We start from the raw sequence: 16,097 nt of genomic DNA on the forward strand, positions 1-16,097 counted from the left end.
GGAAAATTGAAATTGCTATGCAATTGTGTGTGGCCACACTGATAAATGTTAATTTAAGTTAATGCAAATTTTAAAATGCAATAACTTTGCAATAAATTAATTATTTGATAAAAATTGAAAATTTGAAATTAGATAAAATTAAGAACAACATTTTAATGAACGTCTGAAACTCGTCAGCCCAAAATTCTGCAAGAATTTAAAAAATTCTATCTTCAATATTAAAAAAAATTCAAAAATAGATGAATTTCTTGGGTGCAAACTATTTTTGCAGTTTGATTAAAATGATACATGCTGCCAGATCGGAATATTTTGCAGGGTGGCAGCCTTTGGACCGGGTGGCAGCCTTCCACAGCAGTAACAGCTGATTCCAATCATTAGTTGAATTTAGTACGCCATTTAGTGCGCGACGTGGTTGTTGCGTTATTTACAAATAGATTTTAAACGTATTCGAATAACCATTTCGTTTCAATGAGCAGTCAGTGATTGAGAAACACATATATGCGAATGTGTTAGTGAATACAGTTTAAAGTTCATAGAGTTTACACTAATTTAGTACAAAAGTATCAACATAATGTCCACCACCGACGTGCGAAAGAGAAAGGTATGCAAAGGTTAAAAGGGTAATGAAATTAAATGCTATGCATCATACAAACACCCGCACAAATGCTCAGCTGATGCGGAACTTAAAGACAATGTTAAATTGTTGTTGTGCCAAGTTTATTTAAATGTTCAATTACATACCTTGATTGATTGCCGCGGCACTTAACAATTCTGTTGTTTTTGTTTCCCGCGTTCGGCTTATCTATGAATCAGATAGATAGAGATGAGCAACATTAGCGAACGTGTTAATAAAGTATCGAAAATGGATCTGAAAGATGCAGTAATCTAAAGTAAATCATACATACATTCTTATAAAGTCAAAGTCAAGGCACAAGTGAAAAATACGATTATAAGAGTTTTAAAGCTAGTTTTAGTAATGTCAATAAAAAAACAGGTTTATTTTGTCGATATATCATTTGTACAAAGCATATTTCTGTATTTATGTAGTTCAAGTCTGTTATATATGTATTCCGCACATTGACCGGCCGGTTAAATTTGGTATGTATTCGGAATTGGTGATCATTCCACATGTATTGCTGGTTTCTAGACCACAAGGTCATTAAATTATTGGCATGCAAGTCGTTTTTTGTTAGACAATTGGCTTTCGAGCTGCAAGATACAAGCTACAAGAAATTCATTTCTTTGTTGCGGTGAGAGCAAAACAGGTTGAACATAAATCTAAACATGTTTCTTAACCCTTGTGCATGTTTATTTACATAACGATAACGCCAACCATTATGTTGATCTCTGATGAAATACTCAGCCAGTAGCTATTTTTATTCATCGAGTTGATAAGCAACTAAGCGACCACTAAAGCATGAACAGTACACAATTTAACCCCCATTGCGTTACTCAGCACACTTATCAACAAATTCAAAACAAAATTGTGTCTGGGTGTCTCAATTATCAATTGATTTTATTTCCGATCGATAAATTGGCGCCTAAGAACTAAGAAGCAGCTGTTCAAATTCTCAAATGTGTAAAATGAGCACAGATTTTCCGCCTTTTAATGCATTAACAATGTATTTGACATGGTAATTAAGTAGGTATATATATAAACAATTGCAGCTGCCAAGTGGCCAGTTCATAGTTTAATTTATTTGAACATCGGCCACAAAAGTAGTGAAAAAACATTTGTTTAAATAATGGCAATTTCGTCAGTTGTATTTGCGATTTCAGCGACAATATTTAATCAAGCTAAAAGACCTGTTAACGTTTCTCCACTTAACAAAAACAAACCGTCCAAATGGTATGAATATGTATCTTATCATAGAGCTCATAACATTAAGGTATACGTGTGATAACCTTCAAATAGAGTTTTTGTCGATCTTCATTACGTAGTATAAAAAAGTGTGTTATTTGCATGACTCGACAATTTTCGATAGCGTTCCTTAAATATTTACCTACACCTAACACCTATTATAATTCATTACACCTAACACCTATTATAATTCATTACATCATGTACTTTATTTATTCATATGTGTGTATCGTTCTATAAATATGTAATTAGGGTGCATTTTCGCGTACTCTACAAAATAAACTAATTTTTTTAATCAATTTGTTATGATATCTAAGAAATCTTTAATAGAGTAAATCATTTTCTTATTTAAATTACACAGTTGGGAAATCGCATGATATATTTTGCGAAAAACATTCGTGGGTTATTAAATATTGTTTTATTATAATTCCTGCTTATCATTCTAAGCACAAGTTAAAATAAAATAGAAAAAAATAATTAATTAACTGGCTGTATAGAATTTAGTACATAAAAATGTCTAAACCACAATTTTTAGTACATTTGAAAAAATGCTAAAAGCGTGGCTTTCTGATTTACTGCTACCCTGGGCAGCGCTAGTTATCGATAGTTGAATGCTGTCCAGCCCTCGTCACCTGCTGACAATGAGAAAAACAGCAACAACAAAATTGACATTTTTTGTTGGGTCTGCCAAAGCAGATAAGACACGGCATATCAAAAGAATTTCAAACTTAGAAGAAAAGCGAGCAGCAAAAAAAAGAGAGCAAACAATCGACGCAAGTGCCAACATGTGTTTTAAAGAATATGCTGGGTATTTATAGACAAGAAACGCAGCAGAAATGAGATACGAATACAAGCTGGTAGAGTAAAACATACAAATTAATTAATTTGACAATTAGACGTAACAATAACAATAACAACAACAACAACAATACTTGATTTATGTAGTTTATAATATTTGCAATTTTGATATTTTAATATTCCCAATTTCAGCTGGCCAGCGATGAAAAGTCGTCGCAGTCGAATCGACGAAAGGGAAGCGGAAGCGGAAGTGCCGGACGTGGCGGTGTGACCAGCGGCTTAAAATTATCATTTCTATGTTTAATAATATCTGTAGTCCTACTGCTCTTTGTCTTTGGTGTGTATCACAAGTATTATGCTAAAGTCTTAATTCCAAGTGTGACTAAATCGACTAAAACCACAAATTTACCCACTGTTACTGTTCCCTTTCATGAATCGCCACACATGGACACGCGTCTACATCAACATACTCCACGCACCACCACAACAACAACGAAACCCTCGACGCCACGTCATTCCCATGGACATGATGCAGGCTTTGTGTCGGACAATGCGAGTCCATATCTGGCCCGTCTCGCCTCCAAGCTGGGCTACAGCAAGGTCCAATATGCAGCGATCATTGATGCCGGCTCCACGGGCAGTCGTGTCCTGGCCTACAAATTCAATCGCAGCTTCATCGACAATAAACTGGTGCTCTACGAGGAGCTGTTCAAGGAACGCAAACCCGGTCTTAGCTCGTTTGCTGATAATCCTGCCGAGGGAGCGCATTCCATCAAATTGCTGTTGGATGAGGCACGCGCCTTTATACCCAAGGAGCACTGGTCATCGACGCCATTGGTGCTGAAGGCAACCGCTGGATTGCGTTTGCTGCCACAGAGCAAGGCGGAGAATCTGCTGAATGCTGTGAGAGATCTGTTCGCCAAATCCGAGTTCAGTGTGGACATCGATGCGGTGGAGATTATGGACGGCACCGATGAGGGCATCTTCAGTTGGTTTACGGTCAACTTTCTGTTGGGCCGTCTGTCCAAAACGAATCAGGCAGCTGCCTTAGATTTGGGTGGCGGCAGCACCCAAGTCACCTTCTCGCCCACAGATCCGGAACAGGTGCCCGTGTACGACAAGTACATGCATGAGGTGGTCACATCCAGCAAAAAGATCAATGTGTTTACGCACAGCTATCTGGGATTGGGTTTGATGGCCGCCCGTCATGCTGTCTTCACCAAGGGCTACAATGCCGAGGATACTGTGGTGGAGAGCGTTTGTGTCAATCCCATAATTGCCAATCGCACCTGGATCTACGGCAATGTCAAGTACCAAGTCAGTGGCAAGGAGAATAGCAAATCCTCAGCCGAGCAGCCAGTGGTTGACTTTGATACCTGTCTGGAGCTGGTAAAGAGCAAAGTGATGCCGTTGGTGAAGCCAAAACCATTTACACTCAAACAACATGCGGTAGCCGCGTTCAGTTATTACTTTGAGCGTGCCATCGAATCGGGATTGGTGGATCCAACAACTGGTGGCGAGACCACCGTGGAGGCGTACCGCAAAAAGGCGCAGGAAATCTGTGCCATACCCAATGATGATCAGCCCTTCATGTGCTTCGATTTGACATTCATATCGGTGCTGCTGCGGGAAGGATTTGGTCTCAACGATAGCAAGAAAGTTAAGGTGTGTCAATAGCTTTCATTAGAACTCGAACACATATGTTAATCACTTACTATTTCTTTGTTGTAGCTTTACAAGAAGATCGATGGTCATGAGATATCCTGGGCTTTGGGATGTGCCTACAATGTGCTGACCAGCGATGAGAAATTCAATAATTCCTAGTGCTTCGTTTCTTAGAAGATTGTAGACGAACAACTTAGCTGAAATTGTTTCTAGAGTGCCTTAGACGTGCATCGAAGTATACTACACACACACACACACATTTAATCAGAGCATTAATAGATTTTATGCGCTATAAATTAATTTCAATTGTCTTTAATTGATGCGAATTCATTGAGTTGAATTGAGACCACACTGTGACTACACTACACTTCACTACACACGTTTCTAGTTTGTAATTCCATTTGTAATTTTGTGTGATTTGTTTATTGTATGTAATTAATTCGTCACGATATTATTTTATTCTAAGTCTTACACTCCATACTTTCCTATTGTATATATGTATCTTACTATATATATACAGGCATATTTAATTTGTATAAATTCTTTTAAATTAATATGTAACTCTGCAATTGTTTATTAATTTAATCTCTTTTGCAACATACATGAATATGTTCGTTCCGAATCTGTTGTCAACTAAAATAAAATATTAGAACTCTAATAATTATAGTTATCAATTGAAACTCGTAGTTATTTTTTAAATATTTTATCCGCATGCAATAATAAAATAGTGTCTTTATTAAATTTCTCTCTAATAAAATAAATTGTACACGCTTTGCTTATCAAACATTAGAATAGGCTATATATGTGTATGTATATTGTTCATATACATATTCGTTTATAATATTGCTAGTACGAGTTTATAAATGCATAACAAACAAGCAAAAGAAAAAAAGAGTTGAAGAGAAGAATACAAAATAAAGATGTGGACTTTGAATCGGACTCTTTAGTGCTCTTTAGCTGAAGGTGTTGTGGGTCCGCCTAATAGATTATTCATATTGAACATTGGCTATAGCTTCAATCTTAATATCGTTATGTCTACGCCAGCGTTAAACGCTGCGGTTTAATGTCCAATCTATCGATTATATACTGCGGCATGCAGAGCGTTGGATTGATGGCTTTCAGTCCAGAATGGCCCAACAATGAGAGACCCCCGATGCCGAAGAGCGTATGGAATATGTCGGGCATATTGCCCGTACGGTCTGAGAAGCCGCCAGTTTCTGTATCCTGGCAGGACAGTATGAATTGCTGCAGCTTCTCGGAGCTTATCCAATGCAGGCGTCCCATAATGGTCAGTGAGGAGAGCACCCACCAGGAATAGCAGACATCGGGTAGCTTCTCGGGTCGACCGTTGAGACCGCCCGATGGCAGTTGACGTTCGCAAAGCCACCAGCCCAATTTGTCCACGTCCAGCAAATGCAGACGCTGTGTGAGCGACAGGAAACCCACACAGCAATAAATGAGTCCTGCAATGGATAAGATCGCATTGAACGATATAGTTATTAAATGGAATTGACCATGACTCACCTGCATGTGACTCAGCACCAGGTTTGGAGCCGAAGCCTCCGTCGGTTTGATTGCAGCACGACATGACAAACTTGACCGCCTTCTCCACATCAATGCTCTGCTCCATGCGCTTAAGCAGCGTCAACGCTGCAACGGCACAGAAACTAAACCTGGTGTCCACCTCGCCCCATTTGTCGCCAAAGAAGCTCCCATCCGGCTGCTGCAGGCCGACAATGAAACGCACCACAGCATCGCAATCGATCTCATCGAGGGCATCATATGTGCAGAGGATCTGCACCGCCGACAGAGTGTACAGCATATGGGGATCGTGGCCTTGGCAGGGGGAAAAGCCACCGCTGGCGGGGCACTGGCAACGCTTCACAAATTCAATGATGGACTTGCGGTCCAGACGATCCAGCTGGCCCATAATGTCCAGTGCTGTGACGCCCCAGTAGATGCCAGACATGCGCAGAAACTCGGTCATACAATACTCATAGTCGTCCTCCTGTTTGCCATGGTTCTCAATATACTCGACGTGTTTCCAAAATTGCAATTTATTCCTCTCCCCGTTCGCAGTACTTCCGCCTCCGTTTGAAGGCTTCACGAAGGTCGTGAAGTCCATCGCTGATTGTGCTCAATTGAGTGTTGATTTTGAACAATTAATTGGTCTATTGCTGAGATGACATTATTAATTTCTTTCAACAATTCCAGTAGTCGCTTTAGTTGCGGCCACTGTTGCCAACTTAACTATTTTATAGCTAGTTTCGGCTATTTTCAGTGTTCCTTTGCTAAAAAAAAATTGAAAATTGCTATAAGCTGGAAATCTGGCTATTTTAAATATATTCTCAGCTAAGTTTTGCTTTTAATATTTTTGGTAAAACTGTGCAAAAGTGCCCACAAAAAACAAATATATATGCTTTTAAGCCAGAAACAGCTATTGTTCTCCCTAAAGACTTGGAAACATTGGTGTGCAAACACTGCTTTGGCACAAAGGCTGTCACCCAGTACAAAGATTGCCACCCTGCAAAATTTTTCGGTCTGGCAAATTGTTTTTTTTTAAGTTATTACATTTTGAAATTTGCATTATTTGAAATTCAGGCGTTCTAATTAACTCTGTATTTATTAATTACCAGATGATCTGGTATAATTTAGGTAGAAAATTTAACGAGTGCAAAAAATGAGCCGAAAATGAGATTGATCTAGATGCTGATTTTTATCGCAAAATTTTGTTTAGTAATGAGGCTTATTTTAGGTTGAATGGCAGCGTCAACAAGCAAAATTGCCGCATTTGGAGTGAAGATAATCCACATGAGACGCCATGACATCCACAAAAACTGACTGTTTGGTGTGCTCTATGGGCTGGTGGAGTCATTGGGCCATACTTCTTCCGAAATGATGCTGGAGAGTTAGTTGTCGTTAATGGAAACCGGTATAGAGCTATTATAACCGACTATCTTGTTCCCGAATTGGATGACATGAATATGGATGATATATGGTTCCAACAAGACGACGCTACATGCCACACAGCGCACGTCACAATCGATTTATTGAAGGAAACATTCGATGAGCGCATAATTTCGCGGAATGGACCTGTCAATTGGCCACCAAGATCGTGTGATTTGACACCATCGTCTACGCCAACAAACCACAAAAGTTAGGGGACTTGGAAGCCATCATTCGTCGCTTTATTGCCGACATACCGAAAATAAAGCCAAATTGATGGACATTTAAACGATTTTCTTGTGTTTTATTTGAGTTCGAAGTTCTATACCTCTAAAAAAAAAAAAAAAACACCCTTTACATAGATCTGTATGCATATTTTATGAATTATTATTATTATTGCAGCGAACTTTTATTGCTTCAATTAAATGTGGCAAAGCTGGCCGCCACCTTTGTAATGTAACCAGATGTAAGAAGCCATTGAATTATTCTATTGAATTATTTCCGAAATGTTTGTTATAAATAGTTCGAGAGCATGACTAAAAGCCCGAAATACTTCAATTAAAACTTTAACATGAGCTACAGTTGCTTTGGAAAGCATTTTGAAATTTTGGAGACACTCTTGCTGACGATTCGCAAAACTCGTCGGGATTGCATTCTACGACAATTTAAATTGGCAATAGTTTTGGAGTGAGTATCAATTTGCTAGGTTAATAACCATAAAAGTATGTAGGAATCAGTGTAACTGCCACGCATCCTTCTTCATGTTACACACATTCCAACAAAACCCATGACAATGACCGGTTTTACGGGAAAAAGCTGTTCTGGCAACACTTATAAAATGAACATAGATTTAATAACATTATTTTTCATTTTAGAGATTCCACTCAATTGTGCTTTTGGCTATATGCGACGCATCCTACAGGTTCACCTATGTGGACGTTAGTGCATATGGTAGCGAAGATTTCAATATGTTTGCCAACACCAAATTTGGAAAAGATGTCTTAAATGAGAAACTGGACTTCCCCGATGTTGTATGGGATGATCTCAGAAAAATTTTCTATGAAAAGGAAACAATTTTTCTTTAAGCCCGAGAAAAAAGTTTAAAAACTTGACTAAATTCTACGTCTACATAAATTCAAAACTTTCAATGGGCTAAGGAAAATTTTGTATCATTCAAACAGGATTTGAATGACCTTTTCATTGATGCTAAAATCTTTATAAAGTTTGTTCAAATTATGAGTAGATTTAACTTTACGTTTTTTCAAAATAAATAAGCCGACCAGTGTATTTCAGTTTTGTCAAAATAAACAAAAAACAACAGCGCGAAATAAGACGATAACAGTCTGTTGTGATTCCCTATGTAATTAACAAATCTCGCAGCTGTTTTTTTGTCAAAATCATTTTTCATTTAGTTGAATGAACTGAAACTCGAGTTGTAAATTAAACATTTGGTATAATTTTTATTAATAAAACTATGATGTACATATGGCGTATAACTTTTATTGCTCAGTGTTGTATGCACATCTTTTAATAATTATTAGAACTAAGGGACTTAACGAATCCCTGTCTATTGCGTTGGAAGACTCGTAGAGGGTGTAGGCTCGTCGATATTAAGCGATACAATGTGTTTTTTGGCCACCATAACGTTACCTAGTAAACGAGGCTCTTGCCCCTCTACCAGATATTCGGCACACATGGAGAGCACAATGTTGGCATCTCGATCCGTACAATTAAAGAAACCCACGAGGACACGTCCATCGGTTATTACAATTCGTAGCACACGACCTAACCACTTTTGAAGCTTTCGTCGTCCTGGGGTCAAGTTGGCATCGCACATTTGTGGGGCGTTTGTAGTTATCCTAAAAGGTTCCGTAACAGGCGGAAGTGGATGTGGCTGCGGCTGAACTTGAGCTCCGCTGATGCTGAGATCTGACATTCTACTACTTTTAAAGATTTGTTTATTGTTTTGAGCGAATTAACGATTATACAGTAATTTATTTGTTGTTGGTCTTTTGTGATAAAGGTAACCGATAAATGTTCAATAAATATGTATCGCAGAGGTATTTTTGCAGTCACTATCGATAAATTGTGAAATACGTGAAATACTGACCGCTTTCGATAGTTTGTTATCGATGGTCAACTTATTTGGTCTATATTGCCCATCACTGATAAAAATTTCAAATTAAAAATTGCAAAAAATTCAATAAAAAATTGATAAAATTTTATGAAAATTTAAAATTAGACAAAATTTAGGTAAGCATTTTAATGAAGGTTTGAAGTTTGTCAGCCCACGGGAAGAGAAGTTAGAAAATTTAATTCTAAAAAATATGTATCAAAAGCTTGAGAAAATCCTAACCAAAATTTTGCAAAAATCTAAAAATTTCTAACCCAAAAAATTTAAAGAAAGGTACAAAGATTTTGAATACCTTTTTACGGAAATGTACTTATTTTTTTTGAGTAACAAGATCGAAAATTTTTTACTGGAGTGGCAACACTTCGATACAATTACATTTAAAAATATTTCATCATAAACTTTTCTTCGAAATGTCGGGCAAAGCTATTAATATTGGTGATCAATTTCCTAATTTCGAAGCTCAGACAAATGAGGGAAAAATAGACTTTTATAATTGGATGGGCGACAAATGGGCCATTCTCTTTTCTCACCCGGCAGATTACACTCCAGTGTGCACCACGGAGCTTTCTCGGGTTGCACAATTAATGCCGGACTTTGAAAAGCGTGGCGTGAAGCCAATTGCGTTGTCTTGTGACACCGTGGAATCCCACAAGGGCTGGATTGAGGACATTAAGAGCTATGCCAGTAAGTTTTTGACATGCACTTTATTATATAGTTGTCATATAAACAATCGGTCAGATATTAAATGAAGAGTTTTGCAAGGGTACCAAATCTTCGACGTGTCTAAAATTAGTCTCGTTATATTGTTTCACCACACAGAGCTGCCAAGCTTCGATTATCCAATCATTGCGGATGATAAGCGCGAGTTGGCCCTGAAGCTCAATATGCTGGACAAGGATGAGCTGACTGCCGAGGGTATTCCCCTAACCTGTCGCGCCGTCTTTGTCATCGATGACAAGAAGAAGCTGCGTCTTTCAATTTTATATCCAGCCACAACGGGTCGCAATTTCGAGTGAGTTGCATAATTTAACTTTAAGTGAATTTGTGCTAACTGATTCTTTATAATTGCAGTGAAATTCTGCGTGTTATTGACTCACTGAAGCTTACACAGACCAAGAGCGTGGCCACGCCCGCTGACTGGAAACAGGGCGGTCAGTGCATGGTGCTGCCAACAGTTCAAGCAGCCGATGTTCCAAAGCTTTTCCCGGACGGGATTGAGACAATCGAAGTGCCATCGGGCAAAGGCTATTTGCGTATAACCGCACAGCCAAGAGACTAGAATGATTCCAGGACAGCTGAATTGTGATTTGTATTCATTTTGCATGATTTTATTACAAAATTATAATTAATAACAAATGAGCTGTGTTACAACCGATTGCGACATTTGCTTGACAATCAGGCGACGCTTAGGATCAAAGCAAAAGCGTTCCCAGAACCGGCGAAATGCACTAAACTTTTATCTTATAAGCTAAGAAATGTAGATGGGGGAATGTGGTACAAATAGCTTATGTGCTTATGATTTTTGTTACTACAACATAAATATACAAAAACATAAACATAGATCCATTTTTAAACGATACATATTGCAACTGGATAACCGTAAGAAACTAAAGATAAGGCCAATCTCTGTAGAACGCATTCGAGGATCGAAGCAAGCCAGACAAAGCTCGTACCCATAACCAAGAGTATCTGAAAGCAGTTGGAGGATTAAAATCATGTGATATATTGACAGTAAAAAAATATCAACTTGAAAACAGATTTCCATTTCTACAAACTATAATTGAGTTTAATTGCAGTCTGGGAATTTCGCTTTGACTGACGTTTAATTAATCTTAATCAAAGCTTGCATTAATTTTATTTTTCACTGTCACTTGATTCTAGTTTCACTATTCGCTTGCAGAGGGTATTATAATTTTGTGACGAACTGTATAACCAACCCAATTGAAAGCAATCTTGATTAAACTTAGTATAGGTCCCTATTTTAGCTACAAGCAGAACATAAGTGGGAGTGGAGAACACAATATTAAATAGCTACTATTGGAACAATCGGTACAAAACTCAACTATTCTGAAATATTATGTATTCAGGTATTGTCTTATACATACTTAATGGGTACATTTTTCTAAAATCGTTTTCTGAAATAAGCCGGAAACAAAATAATAAAATAATAATAATAAAAAGGAAAAATTAATAGAAAGCGGAGGTCTCTACAAGGGTATTAAATGTTTGGCGAGCCAAAGAAAATGTTTTCTTTCTTGTTGAGATTTAGTGAGAGTTACTTACAATTTAACTACCATACCAATTAAGCTAATCTAAAGCCTAAAGCTGTGCGATGTCAGCGGCGTCTGCTTTCCACCAATCGCGCAACTCGTCGCACCAGGAAAGGCCAAAGCACCAGAACGGCGAACCAGAGTGGCGATATATCCTTGAATGGCCACCAGACAGGCTGCTGTCGTCCACTCGGCGGTCGTGACTTTTGTGCATTGCGCAGCTCCAGCAGCGATTGCTCCACGCTGCGCACACGTTGCTGCACTGCAGCCATATCGTTGTTCATACTAGAAATTGTGCTCTGGATTTGCCGCAACAGATCTGTATTGTGGGTAATCGCCTGTGTGAGCTCCTGTGGCAGCATTGTGTCGTAGGGATCATCATACTCATCATCGGATGGCTCCACAATGGCCACGCTGCTGTTGTTTGTGTAATTGTTGTTGTTAATGCTCGAATCATGAGTTGCATATCCGTTGCTCGTCTTGGTTGCATAGCCATTGGTCAGGGGCGTCGTTATGTGGCCATTAGTTAATCCCTCCGTTGCTGTCGCTGTCGCAGTTACTGGCGTATCCGTCAAGTTATTCGAACTGGATCCATGCTGAGGACTATTTGTGCGCGAATGAAATGGAGAGTTGGGATGCGATTCAGCCAACTCCTTCATGCCTGGCGATATCAGTTCCAGTTCATCCAAATTAATGTTGCTCAGACCATCAAGGCTGCCCACAAAGTTTTGAACATTCTCGGTAAACGACATTGTCTCAATGATCTCCTGCAGACCCTCCACATAGCGTTGCATGGCCTGCTCCTTGGTCAAATGCCGATTCTTATTCCATGCCTCCCATTTAGCTCGGCCAACCACATCCCAAAAGGAAGGCTTATTCTGCACACAACCGCCCTCCGATGCCTGCTTAAAGAGGCCATAGAACTTGAGCATCATGCTGTTGCTGGGCTGATAGGGTCCATTTTTGGGCAGTCCCTTGATCACGTTGACAGCAGCCTGGAAACGTTCCTCAATGCCGGCCATTGCTTCTGTTATTGTTCCTAATGCTGTTTTTGTTATTGGCTGCTGTAAATGCAAAATGGAACTTAGTTAAGTCATTAAATTAAATTTCGATTAGATACAGCGACTAAGGTCCAATGATTATCGCCGAGCACTTGGAATCCACTTTACCCGCGATAATCACTTACATATATATGTATGTATGTATGTATTTTGTATATGTATGTATGTAGACATTCAACAGTGTTCACGCCATTGGTTCATTGGTGAATGGCGTTGATGCTGTCGCAAGCAGTTTACAAATTACCTAATTAATTAGCTTGTGCAAGTGCAGACACCCAAAATGATGCTGTCTCTTTATTTCTGGCAGTGTTCTTGCACTTTATTTAATGCTATTGATACACATTCACTGTTTAGCTGGCTGGCAAGTACATTTACATACATGTACTATATGGCGTTGTGTGAAAAGATGACAAAGTTCGAGTGAGAGTTCTGAAAAGTCGAAGATCAATATCAAACTGCTGTTTCCGTTGTGTATACACAAAATGCAACGATTAGTGATAACGACAAGCTATCATCATTACTTCGGAATTATTAATGCGAACATCTATCAGCGGTCGTTGTTGTGCTGCTCTTAATTTGTTTTGCAATAAAAATAAACATACTATGTGTAAATATGTAAATGAATCTGTGTGAGAGTGGCGATTGCTCATCGGTATATCGATAAGAGCAATATTTATTGATGTATGCAATGTCCATATCGATATTTATATACCAAGTTCATACGATATGTCGATAGCTGCTGAGCTGACCACTAGATAGTCGAATAATTTTCGAGCATCGATGACACGTCAAAATAGGTGTATCGGCTTTGTGGCGCTTTATTCAAAACCTGAAAGTTTTTAAAATTCAAATATGTTTAAATATTGCATTAAATTCAAAATAATTATTTAAGTGAACTTGAAGCAGACAGTTACCCCTAAAAGAATACAAGTAATTCAGAGTATGCAGCTCTGAAATGTTTTGCCTCTAGTTTCCTTGGCAACCGCACAGTTTAACAAAAAGCCAAATAAAAACACAATTGCAAAATGAACAATAAGCCAATTATTTGCTTTGATATTTCAAAAAATGAACGCTTTCAAATTACGGACAATTACAAGATGTTGCATCGCAAGCTTAAGGCCCATTGGACTGTGGAACAGTAAGTGTAATTGGAAAGTCGTGTAATTGGAAATGAACTACTTCATTTTGTAGGAGCGATTGTGAGCTGAATCATGAGCGCTTGGCACGCACTAAGATCTTTGTGCTGGCGGGACCGCAAGATCGTTTCACTGAGGAAGAGTTTGAGGTGCTGAAGGAGTACGTGGATCAGTGGGGCGGCAGTCTGCTAGTTCTATTGGGCGAGGGCGGCGAGCAGGAGTTCAATACCAACGTGAATTTCTTTCTCGAGCAGTATGGCATCTATATAAACAACGATAATGTTGTCCGGCCGCATTACTACAAGAATTTCCATCCCAAGGAGTGCATTGTGGGAGGAGGCGTTGTTTGTGAATCCATGTGGCAACATCTGCTCAAACGGGACATTGAAAAGGTTGATTACGATTTCAGTGATGAGAAGTACAAGATTCACTTTCAGTATCCATACGGTGCCACCTTAAATGTCTCTGAGCCCGCCAATGTGCTGTTGACAACAGGTCCGGTTGTCTATCCTTTCAATAGACCACTGGCTGGTTACTATAGCAATGTCAAGGGTGGCAAGATATTGGCCTTGGGATCCGGCTACATTTGGCATGACAAGTATTTACAGGATAAGACTAATGATGCCATGCTCGAGTATATGCTACAGTTGTTGGGCACAAGTCAAATTAGCTACACTCACTTGGACTTTAATGATGTGGAGGTAAGGAATAATATCAGTGCTAAAAGTGCTAAAGTATATTTATTAAATTATTTATTTATTTGCAGCTAAACGACAACAAACATTTCACAGACTTGGCTTTTCTCGCCGACATGCCCAAGGCCTGTTTGGTTGACTCCATTGGCACCGAAATGCCGGCGGATTTCAAGCAAATGTTTGACATGACGCTGTGCTCGTTGAGCAATCGATTGCTCAAGGATGTCATTGATACCTATGAGCAGTTGCATGTTAACTTCGAACCATTGCGGATTATTAAGCCACAATTTGAGATACCCTTACCTCCGCTGCAATTGGCCACGTTCCCTCCCATTTTCTCCGAGCCACCGGCACCGCCGTTAGAGCTCTATGATTTGGACGAGACCTTCAGTCCGGCTCGATCGCAGCTGGCCCATATTACCGGACAGTGCCTGCAGGCGGTGCAGTCTAAGGAGCCGGCAAGACGTGGACTCAACCAGCGCGAACTGGAGAACTATGTGAAGGAGTGTGCTCGCATTACGGCAATTGTTCGGGACCAACAAGATCTGCCGGCTCGCGAAATACTCAATATTGTGGCACGACAAATAAGCAGCTATACGCCCTATGCCGAGGACTAGACAACAGCTGATCCAATTTCCAGCGAACGCGGCGCATTCCTCTCTAGCTATTTCAACTCATTTTTATACCCGTCACTATTAGAGTAAAAGGGTAAAATGAAGATATTTTATTTTATTTTTTAATAAATTTGGGAATTTGTCTTTATTTCTTCATCTAAGTTAAAAATGTTTGATATAATAATAAAATTAAATTTTTTACACAATATGGCATACAATATGTAAAAAAAAATAATTCAATAGTTATTGTAATAATGGAAAAACAAAATAAAGTTATTATAATAATCGAAAAACAAAAAAAAAATTGCTGAATATTTTTAATGGAAATAAAGAATGCTATAATATGTATACTATTGCACTTTAAAATTAATGTATACAATATATTAAATAGTGAAGCTAAAATCTGTAATGGTATTCCACAGTCGAGAGCTCGGCTGTATTTATTTGTTTCCATTTTTTTTCTTTTTTTTTTGGCAAAATCAGCAAATTTTAGACGGTTTTTGAGCTGAATGTAAACCAAGTCCGTTTTATGTAAACATGTTGCCGACTCGGATTCAAACATGGCCGGCATTTTCCCGATTCCCGACTCCTTACTCCCGACACTTGAATTTGTTGAAAACATTGCTTCAATTACACCGAAGGTGCATAAAATGTTGTTGGTAACATTAAACCTGTGGGAAATAAAGTTATATGCATACGAAAATTTATAGCCAAAGATTGTTTATTTTAAATGCGTTTCACACAATTATATTATTTTAATAATACATATTTTCCCTCTTAGTTGCAGGAGAATAGGCAGCCATTCTCCTGGGGATGCTGAGTTTTGGGTGTCATCAATTTGTTCTCATTTTAAGGGGCCGCAAAACGTCAACTAATTGTGTATTTGGGGTCGAGGGGAGCTACGAATGGGAAGGGAG

At 38.8% G+C, this 16,097-nt stretch overlaps 6 protein-coding genes across 10 annotated transcripts; 3 read left to right on the plus strand and 3 right to left on the minus strand.

Annotated features, from left to right (window-relative positions):
• Positions 1 to 382: 382 nt before the first annotated feature.
• On the plus strand, positions 383 to 5,258 carry LOC117782212 (ectonucleoside triphosphate diphosphohydrolase 5). Of its 3 annotated transcripts, none has more exons than XM_034619230.1 (4): positions 383 to 601; positions 2,852 to 2,996; positions 3,195 to 4,324; positions 4,391 to 5,258. In XM_034619230.1, the coding sequence occupies exons 1-4, from the start codon at positions 572 to 574 to the stop codon at positions 4,481 to 4,483; spliced, it is 1,398 nt and encodes a 465-aa protein (XP_034475121.1). In that variant the 5' UTR covers positions 383 to 571; the 3' UTR covers positions 4,484 to 5,258. The 3 variants fall into 3 exon arrangements, with proteins under 3 accessions (XP_034475121.1, XP_034475120.1, XP_034475122.1); XM_034619231.1 differs by lacking the exon at positions 383 to 601 and adding an exon at positions 2,513 to 2,718; XM_034619229.1 differs by having other exon boundaries at positions 2,852 to 4,324.
• LOC117782214 (geranylgeranyl transferase type-2 subunit beta) lies at positions 5,248 to 6,576 on the minus strand. Its single transcript, XM_034619232.1, has 2 exons — positions 5,849 to 6,576; positions 5,248 to 5,787 (listed from the first exon to the last, which is right to left on the minus strand). The coding sequence occupies exons 1-2, from the start codon at positions 6,447 to 6,449 to the stop codon at positions 5,360 to 5,362; spliced, it is 1,029 nt and encodes a 342-aa protein (XP_034475123.1). The 5' UTR covers positions 6,450 to 6,576; the 3' UTR covers positions 5,248 to 5,359.
• Positions 6,577 to 8,750: 2,174 nt separating this feature from the next.
• Positions 8,751 to 9,297, minus strand: LOC117780426 (N-alpha-acetyltransferase 38-B, NatC auxiliary subunit). The gene has a single exon (XM_034616951.1). It carries the CDS (start codon positions 9,204 to 9,206, stop codon positions 8,838 to 8,840), a length of 369 nt encoding a protein of 122 aa, XP_034472842.1. The 5' UTR covers positions 9,207 to 9,297; the 3' UTR covers positions 8,751 to 8,837.
• Positions 9,298 to 9,787: 490 nt separating this feature from the next.
• Positions 9,788 to 10,964, plus strand: LOC117780304 (1-Cys peroxiredoxin). Its single transcript, XM_034616768.1, has 3 exons — positions 9,788 to 10,088; positions 10,224 to 10,416; positions 10,476 to 10,964. The coding sequence occupies exons 1-3, from the start codon at positions 9,815 to 9,817 to the stop codon at positions 10,681 to 10,683; spliced, it is 675 nt and encodes a 224-aa protein (XP_034472659.1). The 5' UTR covers positions 9,788 to 9,814; the 3' UTR covers positions 10,684 to 10,964.
• Positions 10,895 to 13,333, minus strand: LOC117780303 (acyl-CoA-binding domain-containing protein 5). Of its 3 annotated transcripts, none has more exons than XM_034616766.1 (3): positions 13,115 to 13,333; positions 11,688 to 12,738; positions 10,895 to 11,093 (listed from the first exon to the last, which is right to left on the minus strand). In XM_034616766.1, exon 2 carries the CDS (start codon positions 12,694 to 12,696, stop codon positions 11,740 to 11,742), a length of 957 nt encoding a protein of 318 aa, XP_034472657.1. In that variant the 5' UTR covers positions 12,697 to 12,738; positions 13,115 to 13,333; the 3' UTR covers positions 10,895 to 11,093; positions 11,688 to 11,739. The 3 variants fall into 3 exon arrangements, with proteins under 3 accessions (XP_034472657.1, XP_034472656.1, XP_034472658.1); XM_034616765.1 differs by having other exon boundaries at positions 12,980 to 13,333; XM_034616767.1 differs by having other exon boundaries at positions 13,257 to 13,305.
• Positions 13,334 to 13,703: 370 nt separating this feature from the next.
• On the plus strand, positions 13,704 to 15,341 carry LOC117781075 (intraflagellar transport protein 52 homolog). The gene is made up of 3 exons (XM_034617793.1): positions 13,704 to 13,873; positions 13,927 to 14,572; positions 14,638 to 15,341. The coding sequence occupies exons 1-3, from the start codon at positions 13,761 to 13,763 to the stop codon at positions 15,181 to 15,183; spliced, it is 1,305 nt and encodes a 434-aa protein (XP_034473684.1). The 5' UTR covers positions 13,704 to 13,760; the 3' UTR covers positions 15,184 to 15,341.
• The last annotated feature ends 756 nt before the right edge of the window (positions 15,342 to 16,097 follow it).

Source organism: Drosophila innubila, assembly GCF_004354385.1.
Source record: "Drosophila innubila isolate TH190305 chromosome 2L unlocalized genomic scaffold, UK_Dinn_1.0 4_B_2L, whole genome shotgun sequence".
Classification (NCBI taxonomy): domain Eukaryota; kingdom Metazoa; phylum Arthropoda; class Insecta; order Diptera; family Drosophilidae; genus Drosophila; species Drosophila innubila.